General features: G+C 62.6%; 1 protein-coding gene across 1 annotated transcript; it reads left to right on the forward strand.

Annotated features, from left to right (window-relative positions):
* Window positions 1–10395, forward strand: KLHL30 (kelch like family member 30). The gene is made up of 8 exons (XM_061206283.1): window positions 1–71; window positions 1935–2748; window positions 4073–4214; window positions 6136–6222; window positions 6783–6938; window positions 8097–8285; window positions 8810–8955; window positions 10143–10395. The coding sequence occupies exons 2-8, from the start codon at window positions 1975–1977 to the stop codon at window positions 10392–10394; spliced, it is 1746 nt and encodes a 581-aa protein (XP_061062266.1). The 5' UTR covers window positions 1–71; window positions 1935–1974; the 3' UTR covers window position 10395.
* The last annotated feature ends 5841 nt before the right edge of the window (window positions 10396–16236 follow it).

Consider the following 16236-nt stretch of genomic DNA (forward strand, 5'->3'; position numbering starts at 1 on the left):
CCCCTTGGCCGGCTGGGCAGTCCTGCTCTCCAGCCTGAGCTCTGAGACAAGGTCCAGGTGCCAGCTGAGAGGTAGGGTCTGCGGGGCAGATGGGAAGGGGAGGTGAGGACCAGGGCTGGGACCAGAAGGGGAGGGTGGGTTCTAGTGGGGCAGCTCAGTGGGCTTGGAGATCACAGCGCTGGGTGCTTTGGAGAGACCCTGCACACTGGCTAGGCCAGGCCCCTCAGCGTGGGGTAGGGGCTCAGCGGGCCTGCTTCCTTCCAGGTCCTGGCTGGGGAAGAGGGCGAGAGTGGGCCGGGGGAGGCTGGACCACACCTCTGACTGCAGCCAGGGCCACAGCACCCAGCCCCTGGCCAGAGCTGGGTTAAGGCCCTTTGGTGTCCTGCCCACTCTGCCCTCCTCTCTCCTGGCCTGGCAGGCGCTGGGTGGAGGCTCTGAGACCCTCTGGAAGCGCCCGCCCCCCTGCTGGAACTGCGGGGCAGCAGGTGTCAGCAGACAACCTGAGGCCCCTCGGGAAGGTGCTGGGCGCCCCGGCCCGCTGGTCCCCGGGGCTGCAATACCCGGAGAACGGGGACACAGCAATGAGGGGAATGCGAGGCCTTGGGGGGAGGGGGTGGCCGCCTGACTGATCTCCTGCACTCCCCTGGGAGGGAAGGGCCGCCTTCATCCTGGCCAGAGAGACCGCTGGGTCAGGCAGGATGGACCCTGACCAGGGCTCCCTACCAATCCTGTCTGGGCAGAGCCCAGGCCGGTCCTTGGGCCCCTAGGTGGGTTCCTTGGGTGCTTCCCTGCTCAAGCTCCCACCACCGGCACACCCGCCCCGGAGCATCCATAGTGTACGGTTCTCCTTATGGGGCTTTGTCATTTTGATGGCTCTTGGTTGACCCAGCATTTTGCACTGGCCTTCGCTTTGATGGGTCCAAAGCTGCCCCCTGGTGGACAGACAGCTTTTTTGCTGTGCGGTAACTCGGGGTGAGATCACCTGTGCAGAACTTTTCTTTCTCTGGGGTGGTTTCCTCAGGGCAAAAATATCCGAAGATCATAAAGAAATATGCACATCATTAAATAAGCCCAGAAAAGGATTTGCTGAATCAGGCAATTTGAACGGTGACCGCCCTCCAGAAAGTTTCCTTTGCCTGCGTATCTTTACCAACCTACGCCCAGCGACGTGTAACCTGGGGGTTCAGGGCCCAGGCCCCCGAGCCTGGTTCCCCCACGTCTGAGCTGTGTGGTCTTGGACAAGCGACTTGAGCCTTTTTTGCCTCTGTTTCCCCGCTTGTAAAAGGGACTCAAACAGCACCCAGCTCTCGGGGTTGCCGTGAGGGCTGAGGGATGAATATTTGTGCAAAGCTCAGGATGGGCCTGGCACGTGGGGGGCACCGTGACAGCACAAGCTGCTGCGGGGACGTGATCCCTCGGCCCCTTTCACCGCCAGCCTCTTAATCGGCAGATGAGGAAGCTGGGATATCAGAGAGGGGCATGGCTCACCCAAGGTCACCCAGCAAGGTCGTGGCCAGTGAGGACCTATGGGGCAGAAACTATTCAAATGCCGATGCTCTCCCCAGCAAGGTGGGATCTGGGAGCAGAGGAGGCCACTTGGGGGTTTGGGGGCCACAGGGATCCCCACGCTGCAGGAGGTCTGTTCTGCATAGTGCAGAGGTATGGAAGGGGGCTGAGGCTTGGCTCTCCTGCTGGCCTGTCCTGCCCTGATCGCTTGACCACGGCTGGGTCTCCCGCCCCCTCTGAGCCTCAGCCTCCACACTGTAACCTGGGAAAGACACTGCCTGCCTTCCAGGGCTGTGGGGATGGCTTAGGTGAGAGGCTGGGCGAAGCGCTTCACACATAGTTGACGCGCAGACTGACGGTCGGGTGGATGGGTGACTCGGGCCGGCGAGACCGTGCCCGTGGCTGACCGTGCTGCCTCCTCTCCCTAGGAGCCCGTGGGGACGCCCGTGAGTAGGTGGCCGCGCAGTCATGGTGTGGAACGTGGACGACCTGGACTTCCACCTGCCCTCGCACGCCCAGGACATGCTGGACGGCCTGCGGCGGCTGCGCTCCCAGCCCAAGCTGGCGGACGTCACGCTGCTGGTAGGCGGCCGGGAACTGCCCTGCCACCGGGGGCTCCTGGCGCTGAGCAGCCCCTACTTCCACGCCATGTTCGCGGGCGACTTCGCCGAGAGCTTCTCGGCGCGCGTGGAGCTGAGGGACATGGAGCCTGCCGTGGTGGCGCAGCTGGTGGACTTCGTGTACACGGGCCGGCTGACCATCACCCAGGGCAACGTGGAGGCGCTGACCCGCACCGCCGCGCGCCTCCACTTCCCCGCCGTGCAGAAGGTCTGCGGCCGCTACCTGCAGCAGCAGCTTGACGCCACCAACTGCCTCGGCATCTGTGAGTTCGGGGAGCAGCAGGGGTTGCTGGGCGTGGCTGCCAAGGCCTGGGCCTTCCTGCGGGAGAACTTCGAGGCCGTGGCACAGGAGGATGAGTTTCTGCAGCTGTCCCAAGAGCGGCTGGCCACTTGTCTGGCCGGCGACCTGCTGCAGGTGCAGCCGGAGCAGAGCCGGCTGGAGGCCCTGCTGCGCTGGGTGCGCCACGACCCCCAGGCCCGGGCCACCCACCTGCCCCAGCTGCTCGGCCTGGTGCACCTGGACGCCGTGCCCCGGCCCCGCGTGCAGCAGCTGCTGGCCACGGAGCCGCTGATCCGGGAGTCGGAGGCCTGTCGGGAGGCCCTGTCCCAGGGCCACGAGGGGGTGAGTGACGGGTGGGGAGCGGGAGAGGAGCTCCAGAGACCCCACCTGCACGGGCACAGACAGTAGGACGGGGGTGTCCCCAACCTTGCAACTCTGCCTCCCTTGGGCCGGTCACCTGTGAGGGGGTCGCAGTTCATCCCCGAGTACAGGTTGCGCCCCTGTGTGTGCCATACCCTGGACGTGAGGGGAGAGGGACCCCGGAAGTGGTCATTCCCAGCCCCTGTCTTGAAGGAGCCCACAGCTTGGTGGGGACAAACCTGGAAACACACCTAAGGCAGCATGAGAAAGGCCAGCGCTGGACTGTGGGCATCCTCAGAGGGTCAGGCAGTCACGGAGAGCTCTCCGGAGGAGGCAGCATCTGAGCTGGGCTTTAGAGGGAGGATAGGAGCTTGGCAAGGGGGAAGATAGTACAGGAAGATGGCACAACTTGTGCCCAGGCAAGGAGCACGGACAGGCGTGGCAGCCGGCCACCACCTGCCCCTTAGGAAGCTGCTCAAGTGTTTATCAGGTGCAATTTCCTATCTGTGCTGGAGGTGGGCCTGGTGGGTGGACAGGTCCTAATGAAGCGACGGGCCAGGGAAGCCGAAGTCTGTCCGCTGCCAGGCAGCCTTGCTCGGAAGGACTTCTTAGGAGCCACGTCAGGGGACAAAGACGTGGCTCAGGCCAGTGGCAGGGTGTGTGGCAGCAAATACTAACCGCTGCCCTGCCAGGCCCCACCAGGCACAGATGGCAGCCTCGTGCTGGAGCCAGCTAGGAGCCCCGCCCACTAGGTGGTCACCCTGTGACTGCGGGTGGTGAGACGGCGGGTCTGAGAGGCAGTGGGACCCCGGGATCTGGGAGCTCTGGGCGGTGGCTACTTACCCACCCAGGCAGGAACATCCTAGCATTTCCTGCTGGGCCATCCCAGCGCGACCTGCCACAGGCTGGCTCGGGGAGCTGGGCTCCTGGTGGGGAGGGGAGCTTAGGTGGGGAGCTGGGGAAACGTAGGGGCCTTGGTTCTGAAGGCGTGTGAAGGCCGCTGGAAGGGAGCAGGTCTCACGCGCAGGCACACCAGGACCTGCTGCCCCACCTCTCCCGGTCCTGAGCGCCTCTTACCATCGCCGGCCCGCGGCAAGCACGGCGTGTGGACGTGTGCGTGTGAGTGCACACCCACGCACAAACACGCCCGGGCATGCACGCACTGAAGCTCGCCCCGCCCTGGCACAGGGCCACGCGGAGGACCCACGGCTGCCCCCAAACGCCCAGGCCACCAGCCGCCTCAGAAGCCACCTTGGTGGCCTGCCAGCGCCCGGGTGCCTCTGACCCCGCCCTCCCGGCCCTGCAGGCGCTGCTGGGGCTCCCGCAGGAGCTGGAGGAAGTTCTGGTGGTGGTCGGCGGGCGGGCGCTGGAGGACGAGGAGGAGGAAGAGGGCGCCCAGGAGCTGGCCCCCCGCCCCGGGAACTTCGCCTTCTACGACACCAGGGCCAGTGAGTACCCGTCCCCGCGCCCAGGGCACCGGCCCTGTTGTCCCTGCGCCCCGACGCAGGCTGCCCGGAGAGCGGGGCACCCACCGTCCTCGCGGGGGCGGGATGGGGGCTGCAGAGGAAACCGGGGCCCCCGCAGGGGAGGGGGACTGACTGTGGGGGGCGCTGCGGCCCCCCCTCCCTCCAGCCACAGCCCTAGCTTTGGGCCCCGGGGCCCTGGGTAAAGGGTCCTACCGCCCAGACGGCACAGCGTGGGAAGGTGGCCGCTGGCCGGAGTGGGAGGGCGGCCTGACCGCTGCTTCCGCTTGGCACCCCTGCCCTGTGAGCCCAATGGAACCAGGTCCCAGGGGGCAGACAGAGGGAGTGCAGGCAGCCTGGGGAGGGAGAGCTCAGGCTCTGGGTTGGCCCAGTGGGGCTCTGATTCCGGCCTTTGAGCGGGTCACTCCACCTCCTTGAGCCTTGGTTTCCTCATCTGTGAGATGGCCTTTGTCACAAGGAGCCAATGGGAAGAGGAGCCAGGCCTGCCGTCTGGATGGGGCCTCTCCTGCCCGGGAGCCCCATTGCATTCCCCCTCCCACAGGAAAGCAGGGTTGAGAGGGCAGCAGGACGGTGGTGGGGCCACACTGGCCACAGGAAGCTCCTTGGAAAGCACTGAGGAGCTGGCCGCTGTCCTGGGGCCGCTTGGCAGGTGGCCACCACCCCCATGGCGTCAGTGGCTGGCGGGCTCCAGGAAGTCCGAGGCCGGCTGTCCCAGGTCAGGGGCTGACGAGAAGGGATTTGGGGGCTGACGTCAGGAGCTGAGCCCGGGAGCAGCTGTCCCCCAGACCCCGAGGGCAGGGGGCAGGCGGGCACTGGCAGGCAAAGGTCTGGTGACTGCTGGGCAGTCCCCACCCTGGGGTGACACAGACATGAGTCAGGGGGACACGCAGTCCCTGCCCAGCGAGCAGGCACCGAGTGAAGCCTGGGGTTTCACATGTCCTGAAAACTGTCGTAAACAGTAAACAAAGTCCTCCCAGGGACATCCCCGAGGCCCAGGTCTCTCCCACAGCCTCCCACAAGCACCCAGAGTGTGTCCATTATAGGACTTAACCATTCCCACAGTTATTGCCTCATTTTGGTTTTTTCAAAGCGCTTTATCATCTCTTGCTTCAGTTTACCTCATGTAGCTTTGTGAAGGCAGGTCCAGCGTGGGTGCATTACCCCATCCCTCACATTAGGGACCGTACTTTTAACAGCAGCTGCCGTCTGACAGACGAGTCTCCTGTAGATCCCACACCCCCGAGAGATGGGAATTAGCCCCATTCTACAGATGAGGAAACTGAGGCTGGGGTTTATCCAAGGCCACGCCGCTGGTGCAGAAGAGCTGGGATTTGGACCCGCTCTGCCTGCTTCATGGCCGTGTCTGATCCCCTCCACACTGCCCGTGGGCACGGAAGGTGCTCAGGATGAATGAACGGATGAGAAATGAGTGAATGAATGATGCTTGTGTCATAACCCACCTGTGGCTGGTGGTCAGGCCCCTTAACCCATTCCCGCATCTGACTGAGGTGGGACCTGACTCAGGCCCAAAAGGTCCATCGGGGTTCAGTGGGATCAGCTGCAGGGTCAGGGTGAGACCTGGCCTCTGGAGCCTGGACCACTTCTCGGCACACCCTGGGTGCAGTCAGGTGTCCAGTCTGGGTGCCGGGCTCTGAGGGCGGCATGGCGCACCAGGGGTCTCCAGGAGCCAAGCCTGATGCACACGCAGCACCTGGGGCCACCTCGAGCCCCACCCCATTGGGTGGCCTCCCCCACCTCTGCCCCCAGCTGAGTCCCGCCCCTCGGCCCTCCCCACTGGTGAGGGGACATTTCTGCACCCTTAGAGCGGGGAGGAGAGGCCCCCGCAGTGAGCCCAGCCACCCTGACCCCTCTCTCTTCTTGCCAGAGAGGTGGATGGCGCTCCCAGACTTCCCTGACTACCACAAGTGGGGCTTCTCTCTGGCGGCGCTGAACAACGATGTCTACGTGACAGGTGGGCAGGCGGCGCTCCCCGCCTTGAGCCAGGCTCCCAGCAGCTTAATCCACAGAGCAGATCTGACCCCTGAATGTAATGCCCATGAGAACCAACCCTCGCCCTCCACTCAGGGGGATCCTTTCAGATCTTTTCCAGACCTTTCCATCATGTGAAAACAAGGACATTTAAAATCCACACGAGGGTGCAGGGAACCGTCCTGTGTTCTGTCCTACAGCCAGGGCTTCCCCAGAAGGAACTGTGTGATGGAGGGTGCCGGGGTCAGTCTTCTGTTTTATATCTTAGAAGTTGGGGGCTCCTTGTAAGGTTTGATTGAGAAAAAAGCTTCCACTGGTGGAGGTTTGAAACCACTGATCTGGTCCCGCTTGTTTCTGGGGTGTGGAGGGACCTGTCCAAGTCACATGGCGAGACTGCGCCACCACGGTCACCCCCCCGCCCAGTGTCCAGCAGGACGGAGGCCCGGCGTGGGGGCAAGGGGGCGGGACCCTGGTGCTCAGCCCCCGCCAGCCTGGAGAGCCCAGGCTGGCGGGCGCCCAAGTGGACAGAGCCTCTCCCGGCAGGGGGCTCTCGGGGCACCAAGACGGACACCTGGTCCACGACGCAGGCCTGGTGCTTCCCGCTGAGGGAGGTAGCCTGGAGGCCTGTGTCGCCCATGCTGAAGGCCCGCACGAACCACGCCAGCGCGGCGCTCAACGGGGAGATCTACGCCATTGGCGGTGAGGCTCCCACCCTTCGCCTCCTGCCTCCTTCCGGCCCTCCTCACCCTCTGCCGCCTGGCAGCCTCTCGACCCCACACCTGGGCCACCTGCTCCCTGGGCATCGGGGTGAGGCTCAGACGCGAGCCTTGGTAGCCGGCCCCAGGGTGATTCAATGCTCTCCAGGGACGCAAGGACAGGACAAGGAGTCAGTCCCCAAAAGGGACTCATGAGGAGCTGGGGCCTCGAGCTGCCATCAGGGACGACCACTCCCATCCCAGAAACTTGGGCTCAGCCCTCAGCTTGGGGTCACCTCCTCGGTGACGTCCCTGGGGTGAGGGGACCCACCGTGCCTCCTTTTGCTGTCACCTTTGCCCACACCACGTCCTCAGCCTGAGCCCAGGGCCCACCTTATCCCCCTTACACCCCAGAGCTGCTGCAAGGAGACGCTAACGGTTAGATGAGTATTGAGACATGAGATGCGTGTGGGAGGAGGTGACAAGCTGGCCCTGAGGCCATCCTAGGTGCCCCACCTGTCCTGGCCGGCCCCCTTGCCCTCAGTGGCTGCCGTATCCCTGGCCCAAGGGTAGAGGGCACGCGGCGTAGGGCCCAGGGCAGCTCAGGGTCCCCAGGCTCTCAGAGTCCAGGGTGGGCTCCAGGGAGAGCAGGGAGCCCTCCCACCCACGGCTGGTCTATGTCATTGTCTCATCCAGGGCGGAGGTGCTGCCTAAAGCTCCCTCCACACTGACTTCCTCTTTCCCACGGAAGGGCCCCACCATGTGAGGGGTCGGGGGGTGGTGGCCTCCTGGGGGCCCCGTGGGCACCTCTCCAAGCGCCCTGGGCTCTGAAGGGTTCAGAGAGGCTGGGCTTCACCGTGAGGCCCCATTGCCCACTCTGGAGTCGGGCAGTCCTGGGTCCAGGTGCCACCCTCATGCCACTTCTTGGAGGTGAGGCCTTGGGCAAACACCCTCACCTCTCCGAGCCCCAGCTTCGCTCTCTGTAAAATGAGGATAAGCCACCTGCCTCTCAAGGCTGTGCCCTTCTTCTCTTGCCCTTCCCCTCCTGGGCACCCGGAGTGGTCCCTGCGGCCTCTACAGAGCCCCAGACCCTACGTTTCCAGGAACCTTCCCTCATCCTAGCCCCCTGCAGCCCTGACACCTCCACCCCTTTCCCCTGCAGGCACCACTCTGGATGTTGTAGAGGTGGAGAGCTATGACCCCTACACAGACACCTGGACGCCCATCAGCCCAGCCCTCAAGTACGTCAGCAACTTCTCGGCGGCCGGCTGCCAGGGCAGGCTCTACCTGGTGGGCTCCAGCGCCTGCAAGTACAACGCCCTGGCTCTGCAGTGCTACAATCCCGTCACAGGTCGGGGAGACGGGGCATGGGGCACAGGGAGGGGCCGGGGCCGGGCCACCAGTCCCTCCCAGCGTGGCTAAGGGGTAGGTGGGACCCGGGGGCAGGGCACAGGTGGGATCCCACCTCAGTGAGTGGGAGGGTGGAGGCCCCAGGGGTAGGTGAGGCCGAAGGGGGCAGGGAGCGGGCCGCAACGGCCCCATCAGCAGCAGATGGGACAGTCGAGGAAGGCAGGGGACCAAGGGGGCAGGGGACAAAGGGGGTCACCAGCTCAGAGCCACAGCTCCATCCCAGCCTAGAGGTATAGGGGGCTGGGGGCAGAGTGCCCAGGGCGGAGGACAGGGAAGCCCAGCCCTGGGACCGAAAGCTGCTGCATCTGCCTGGAACTGGCCTCCTGGGGAGGAGCAGTGGCCCGGACCCCCAAGGCACAGTGGGCGCCAGCTTGGGCTCTAGACTCTGTGCCAGGCTTTGGGCCCCCCTCGGGAGCCCTGGCCGCACGGCCGCCCGGTGACCCGGGCTGGGGCGTGTCCCCGCAGACGCGTGGAGCGTGATTGCCTCGCCCTTCCTCCCCAAGTACTTGTCCTCGCCGCGCTGCGCAGCGCTGCACGGGGCGCTCTACCTGGTGGGGGACAATACCAAGAAGGTCTACGTGTACGACCCCGGGGCCAACCTGTGGCAGAAGGTGAGCCAGCCTCACCTCCCAGGGCGACCCCACCTGGACCCCCAACCCTGCAGAGAGCAGGCCTGGGGACGGTGGGGTCTGGGGGTGTCGCCGCCGGGGGAGGTGGGGATAGTGAATGGAGACACAGGAGCCCAGAGCCCCCCCGAGGATGGGCGCGCCGGGGGCCTCGGGCTGCTGGTCACGGAGGACGCTCTGCCCCCAGCCCACAGCGCCTGTCCTCCTCCATCAGGCCCAGGGGAGGGGGCGGAGGGTGGACCCCTGGGGGCAACGGAGCCCTGGCCTTCCTCCCTGTTTCTTCCCGAGAAGGAGGAGGGACAGTGCCCAGAGCCCGTGGTGGCCTCAGCACTAGCTGAGGGCCAGCAGGGCAACATCAAGGCCTCTGTGTCTGTGACCCTGCTGGCCGCAGCTGTCCCCTGGCGTCAGCGCTCAGCTGACCAGAGGCCCCCATTACAGCGGCAGAACAGGTGCAGGGAGGACCCTGCCAGGCTGACGCTTTCTTCCCGGGTCCCGTCGGCCGGGCCCGTCCCAGCCCACAGCGTGGTTCTGGGTTGGGTCCCAGCTGTGTGGGGCTCCACTTGGTCCTTCCCAGGCCTGGGGGTTTGCCGCCCGTTACTGTCTTCACCTGGAGATCTCTCTCCTCCTGCCCTCCCAGGCTCTTCCAGACGGGCCCACATCTTTAGCCCTCACCCCGCAGCCCCCATCCAGGGCACCCCTGAGGCTATGGGCCGAGGCAAGGGGTGCGGGGGCAGAGCGATGGGTCCCATGGGGCACCTGTCAGGGCTGAGGCTACATCTGTTCCCTCCGAGAGAGAACAGCCAAGAATCAAAAGCGCAGCCCAGCCGTCACCCTGGGAGGGAGCCCTGGGGTCAGGCCTCCACATCTCCCACCCCCTTTGACTCCCCAGCTTCAGATGTGAGCAACTTCAGGCCTAAGAGAGAAAGAGGGGGCTGGAAACGTCATCCTGGGAGACGTAGGGTGGAGAGGGGAGCAGTGGGGTCTCTCCACTGAAGGGAGAGTCTGAGGGGTCCTGGAGGGGCAGCCGGGGTGAGGTCCCAGGCAGCAGGTGTGCTGGTGCCCTGGATGGGGTGCGGGCCATCCTCTCTGCATGTCCCCCTGTCCCACCCTGAGGGCACCGTCGCCACCACCCTCCAGTCGCCCGCTGGACGCTGACCGAGGACCGTCCGCAGGTGCAGTCCCTGCACAGCCTGCACGAGAACGGGGCGCTGGTGCCGCTGGGGGACGCGCTGTACATGACGGGCGGCCGCTGGCAGGGCATGGGCGGCGACTACCACGTGGAGATGGAGGCCTACGACCCCGGGCGCGACACCTGGACCCGCCACGGCGCCCTGCCCCGCCTCTGGCTCTACCACGGGGCCTCCGCCGTCTTCCTGGACGTCTCCAAGTGGACCCAGCCCTTCGGGCCCACCCAGGAGCCCTAAGCCGCCCCTCGGCGCACCTGGAGCAGGCCCGGCTGAGCCCCCGCCCCGGGGGACGGCCCCCTTTCACTGTGGTTTGTGAACCAAAGTGTCGCCGTCCCCTCCAGGGCTTGGGCTGGGTTCGGGCCACCAGGGGACGTCAGAGGACACAGCCTTGGTCTCCGCAGCGACCACGCCAAACTCTGAGCTGACCAGCGGGAAGGGCTGGGCCTCTGGAAGCCTGTATGGATGGGAGAAGCAGCTCTCCTGCCCGTGGGGTGTCTGAGACCTCAGAGGAAGGAGCCCAGGGCCAGGGGAGCCTTGAGAGAGCTCCCGTGCTCTCTGAATACTGGCCGCTCCCGGCTGTGTGTCCCACTGGTGGCTTTTGGAGGACCTGCACAGGTGAGGGTGACACGGAGGCCCAGGAAGCTGGGGCTCTTGCAGAGGGTGGGCAGCACAGAGCAAAGGGCCTGAGGTGGGGTCAGCGCCCAGCCCTGGGGGGCCTGCTTCTGCCTGTCTCACAGCTGTGTGACCACGGCCGGCAGCCGACCCTCTCTGGGCCTCAGGCACATGGGGCTGCCTCGGGTGGGCTGTCTGCTCTCCCTGCCCCTAGCCTTACGTTGGCACCTTGTTTCCAAAGACTGCCTCTGGGGACAAAGGAGACCCAGCTTTTCCTGTGTCAGCCCCAGGAGGGCAGCAGTCACAGAAGCTGGAGGGAAGGGGGTGGGGCGTGGAGGAAAGGAGAGAGGGTCCTTCCACCTGCTTGGGGGCTGGGGGGAGAGAGGGCAGCAGGGCTTCCCAGGGAGGTGAGTAGGAAGAGCCAGGATTCCCCCTGTTTCTTGGCGTGGTTTGCTTCAAAACAAAGGCTCTTCATCAGAATGAAGGTCCCCAGACGGGGGCCCACAAGGGCGGGGGTCCTGCAGGGACTTCGGGGGATGGCTCTTGGGCACTTTGGTGGCTTGCCCCCAGGCGGCCTCCTGAGCAAGGAAGACCAGCATTTGGAGTGACTCAGGTGGCTCGCGCCTGCCCAGAGCCCCCCGACTTGGACTGGGTCCCCTCGCGGGGCTGGCTCGGCCTCCCTGCTCCTTCTCACTCATCCTGAACAAGGCACCAACTTTGTAGCCAAGGGGATGATGAAGGACTCTCACTGGGTGCTCAGTGGGCCTCCCCCTTTGACACAGGCTCCGTCAGGGGACACAGGACTACAGATGGGGAGTTCTGGGTCCAGCCTGGCACTGACCAGCTGAGGCCTCGGGTACCTCCTATCCCCCTCTGGACCCGGGTTTCCTCTCCAGGACCAGCCCACAGGCTCCTCTGTGAAGGCATCAGGGACCAGAAGGGCCTCTGACATCCCTGGTTCTGAGGAAGGAATCCCTGGTCCCTCCAGCTTCTATGGATCCAGATCTACTTTGCTCCCAGACCTGAGCCCTCACACCCATGTCTTATGGGAGAATTGAGTTGGCCCCAGGGCCCAGACAGAGCGGGACCTGCTGAGTGTCTGCTCTCTGCACCTGAGGACACGTGGTGGGCTGGGGGCCTGGGTGAAAATGAGGATGAAGGTTTCTGGGATCCTCGAATCTTTCCGTAAGAAAATCTTCTGAATTTTCAATCCAGACAGTGATTGAAAGCGCTGTTTCAAAACAAAGACTCAACGTGTCAAAGTGGACTTATTTTGATGACAAATGGGTAGTTGAAAAGGTGGTGTTCTAGGAGAAGGCCTGCTTTCTGCCCCACTCGCCCTCACGGCACTGGGGGGCAGTACTTGGGGTGGGGGAGCATAGCCCACTCCAGGGCCTTGTCCTCAACTTTGGGGCACCAAACCGCCCTTCGTCTGATCCGCTGTGCTGGGATTGGGCCCCTCCAGTTGAGTGATGGAGAATAGTTTAATGAGGAGGTATTTCCGAGGTGTGGGCAGGCTGAGGGGGACCCAGCAAGGGCTCGAGGAGCTCCCAGGGCTACCAACGGTGGGGAGCTGCCACCACCCCTCGGCCTCCAGGGCCGAGCAGAGGAGATGCAGACCCCAGAAAGGGAGCTAGAGGGAAAGGGCTGCCGAGGAGCTGGGGCCTTTGCTAGAGGAACACAGCCACTGCCACTGCCACTCCCCCAGTACCTCCCACTGGCCAAACCCAACCAGAATCAGAGGAAAGACAGGCCACTGACACAGTCTGTAGTGGCCAGCCTGCAGGGGCAGAGAGCAGGTTGAGAGGGGTGGACAGGGTGCCAGGATGGGCAAACAAGATCTCCAGCACACAAATCAAACACAAGAGATTCTCATGTAAAATGGACACTCATGCACTAATTCAAGCAAGGATGGTCATGGAGAATCCAGGCCACCACACCCCTTTTCAAAGCCCCCAGAAAGCAAGGCTCATCAGAAGGTTTGGGGCTAGTGCGGAATCTAGAAAAGAGAACAGGTAACCTTGGAACATGTGCGAATGCCCACCACTCTCAGACCCACGGCAGGTGAAATCACCTGCCCCGCCCCAGAATACTCGTGTGTGCCACGTGGGTGCATGTTGTCTTTCCCTCAGACCATGTTGGGTAAACTGAGATACCTCCAGCAGACCCTGCCTGCAGTGACCACAGTGCCCTCAGCAGCCAGACCCAGCACAGCCGAGCCGGGTGAAGCTCCCTTTGGTCCCCAGATGAGCCAGGGTCTGGGGATGCTTCTAGCCATTTCCACTGGACTTGGATTTTCCAGTACCTCCTAGACAAGACCATTTCATTGTTGAGCATCTTCCCGGTACCAGGCAGGGACAGGGATTGCTGGAATCAGCCAGTTGACATTTGTAATTAAACGGACTGGTCAAATGACAGTTCACTGTAGTCAATTTAGACCACTGCACCAGTTGGCTGGTTGACCAGTTGGCCCAGTGGAAAGTATGAGTATTGACCTGCATTCTGGTAGTGACTGAAGAACGGGGTGGTGTCAGTCACACACAGCGTAAGGATGTCCACTCCTCCAGGGCTGTGTCATTCGTCTTTGATTCCCAGCGCCCAGCACAGCGCTGGACACTCAGGCTGAAGCGTAGCTGCCGTTGCTGTGTGTGCAGGACCAGGTACATAGGAGGACAGCCAGGCATGAAGTGGATTAATTGAAGAACGGAATGGACTGTGGTGAGACTCTTCATGGAGAAAGTAATTGTCTGTTTGGCACGAACACCCTAGGAGGCAACGTGATGTCCTCAAAGCTAATAGACTGTCCTAGGAATTGCCTTGGTCACAATCACATTTAAGAATGTGCTTCTTCCCACAATGGCAAACAGAGCCATCGAGAGCCTACCATCTTGCATTAAGCTGAGAGGTGGGCTGAGGCCTAATTTTAAAGTGAATCTCTTGAAAACATGGAAACAATTAGCAGAAAATAACCCAAGAGACCCTCTTGGTGAGAGGTGAGAAGGAATGCTTCCCCTGAGCATTAGACCTGAGGTTGCCCACGGTCCCATCCAGGAAGTACATGCAGGTTCCCAGCACTTGTCCCTGTGCTTGGCACGCAGCAGGAACTGAGTCAACATTCATTGAATTGAATTGAATCTGTGGGCTTCAGAGCTACTGACCTCAAGTTGCGGGGGCCGGATCTGGACGAGTTTTCATTTGGTGGCTCCGTGACCTCAGGCCAATCCCAAGACCTAGCCTCAGTTTCCTCATCTGTGCAATGGGGACAGTCACGTGATTTGAGAATTAGATGATGTCATGCTGGGAAGGCTCCAACGGACAGCAAAGGTTGCCCGCCTGTATACCGGGAGGCCACACAACAAGGCTCCCATTGTTTTGGGGGGCAGAGGGAGCTTTGATTCCCATGACTTCATCTGCAAAGGTCCTTTCTTTGGAGGAAGAGAGAAGAGTGGTAGCAGCTTGACTGCATCAGGCCGCTGGGAAGCCAGGGCTGAGGCCGTGACATGAGGGCCCAAGAATGAGGATTAGATTTCAGCCAGGCATTAGATTTCAGCCAGGCGTGAAGGCGTGTGGAGGAGGCCACCTCGAGCCCCGCCCGCCCCCTCCTGCGGCCACTGCATCCAGTCCCTCCTCCCTGGGATCCGTTAACTCACCCTCAGATGCCACCCTCACTTCTGAGCCCACGGGATGCTGCTGCAGTGGAAGGGGCCCCCGGGGCCATCGGAGCCTTGTTTGTGGTGGTCCTTGAGCTGCGTGATGCTTTGCTAAGCTCCCCCCTCCTCTGAGTAGAGGCCATTTTTGGAATGCGACCCCAGAAACCTGCAGGGAGCCCCACCTGAAGGCCCCAGCCCTCTGAGCTCTCCTGCCCCACGGCCAGGCTGTGTCATCACCTCCGGAGAGGGTTACTGGAGGCTGCACAGCACCAGAACCGATTTGATTTGGGCCCTCTGGCAGGCCTATGACATCATGAGGATTGTTCACTGTTTGGGAAAATAACTGTTTTTCACATGGCAACAGCTCCTGTCCTCAATCCTGGCCTTGTGAGGACTGGGGCTCCCTACTGTGAGTTGGAAATGATATCACAAGACTATCTTAAGGATCACGTGACCCAAATCTGGTCCCTCCCACCCCACACGTCCCCCATGTTGCCAAAAGTGACAGAGCCTGAGCCTCACCTTCCCAGGGTACAGGTTGGGACTAAAGGTATCTGGTCCTGAGAGCAGCCTGCCTCACCTGCTGTGGACTGGATACAGGCCAGCAACCCAGAAGCGGAGTCCCCAAGCAGCCGGCCTCCGTGCTGAGGGGGGTCATCACCGGCCACCTTACACCTCCCTAATGAATGGGTCCCAGACGAGGGCTCAGGGCCGACAGCTGTTGTTGTGCCCATCGTACAGAGCAGCAAACTGAGGCTCCGAGGGATGAGTGCCTAAAGGCCCTGAGGTGTGCCTCCTCCAAAGCCTCAGAGGGCCGTGTGAGGACCAGGTTTGTTGAGCAGACCCGCGGCTGAGTGTGACCTGGGCTCTGACCATGCTCTGCCATGGCCTCCATGGCCCAGGGCCTCTGTCTTCAGGTAGGTCTGAGGGCACCTACCCCCCGCCCCCCCATGATGTGATGTGATGACCCTCACTGCTCAGGCAGCCTGGAAGGCAAGCAGGCCTTGCTCGTGGCTCCACACAGGACCCGCCATGGACTCAGCTCCTCCTAGAGCAGGCCCTGAGGACACGTGCATTAATCCCAGCTCTCAGCGAAGGCAGCTGAGACTCCAAGGAGCTCGAGGACAGGCTGGCCACCCTCAGGTGAGGGGCAGAGCCCAGGTGGAGCCCCTTTCCCACCACATCAGGCTGCCCCCCTGGACTTCCATCCCCCCAGGAAAGGAAAGCTCGTGATGAGCCCCCTGGTTCAAGAGTGGCAGCCGCACGCGTTTGCCTGGGCTTCCCTCACAGCCAGACCCCCATAGGAAACCCCACACCTAAGGGGTTCCCGTCTCAGGGAAAAGACAGAGCTGTATTTTCAATAACCTTCAAGTTCATCAGCAAGAATAGGCAGGACCCTGATGGGCAAAACATGTGGCTGTGAAGATGTGACCATGCCCAGGGGGCAAGAGGGCCAAGCTCGGCCCCGGCCCTGAGCCCAGGCTGTGAGTCCCTAGCGAGCCCTCATCTCGCTGGGCTGACCAGTGAGAAGTGAGTGAGGTGCTGGATGTGGACAAGCTTTTTCAGAAACATGAAGGTACCGTTCACAGAGCTACATCTCCTGAGGACAGAAGCCCCTCTCTGCCAGCGGACTGTGGGTTTCAGCGATGAAAACACCCCACACTCGGCATCCCATGGTCCCAGATGAAGTCTCCCCCGCAAAATGAAAGTGAACAAAATTTTAATACCTAACGCTGAAGCACACGCCCAGCACATACACACATGTCATTACAAAGTTCCAATGCCCGGCTTCCTAACAGATGTTCCTTGTGGGACCA

Source organism: Eubalaena glacialis, chromosome 1 (genome assembly GCF_028564815.1).
Source record: "Eubalaena glacialis isolate mEubGla1 chromosome 1, mEubGla1.1.hap2.+ XY, whole genome shotgun sequence".
Classification (NCBI taxonomy): Eukaryota; Metazoa; Chordata; class Mammalia; order Artiodactyla; family Balaenidae; genus Eubalaena; species Eubalaena glacialis.

Bases quoted from the DNA above. Each gene is read 5' to 3' on its own strand.
- KLHL30 (XM_061206283.1), top strand. From the start codon at position 1,975: ATGGTGTGGAACGTGGACGACCTGGACTTCCACCTGCCCTCGCACGCC. The intron at 2,749-4,072 runs GTGAGTGACGGG...CCGGCCCTGCAG, and splicing joins TGTCCCAGGGCCACGAGGGG to GCGCTGCTGGGGCTCCCGCA. The intron at 8,286-8,809 runs GTCGGGGAGACG...GTGTCCCCGCAG, and splicing joins GTGCTACAATCCCGTCACAG to ACGCGTGGAGCGTGATTGCC.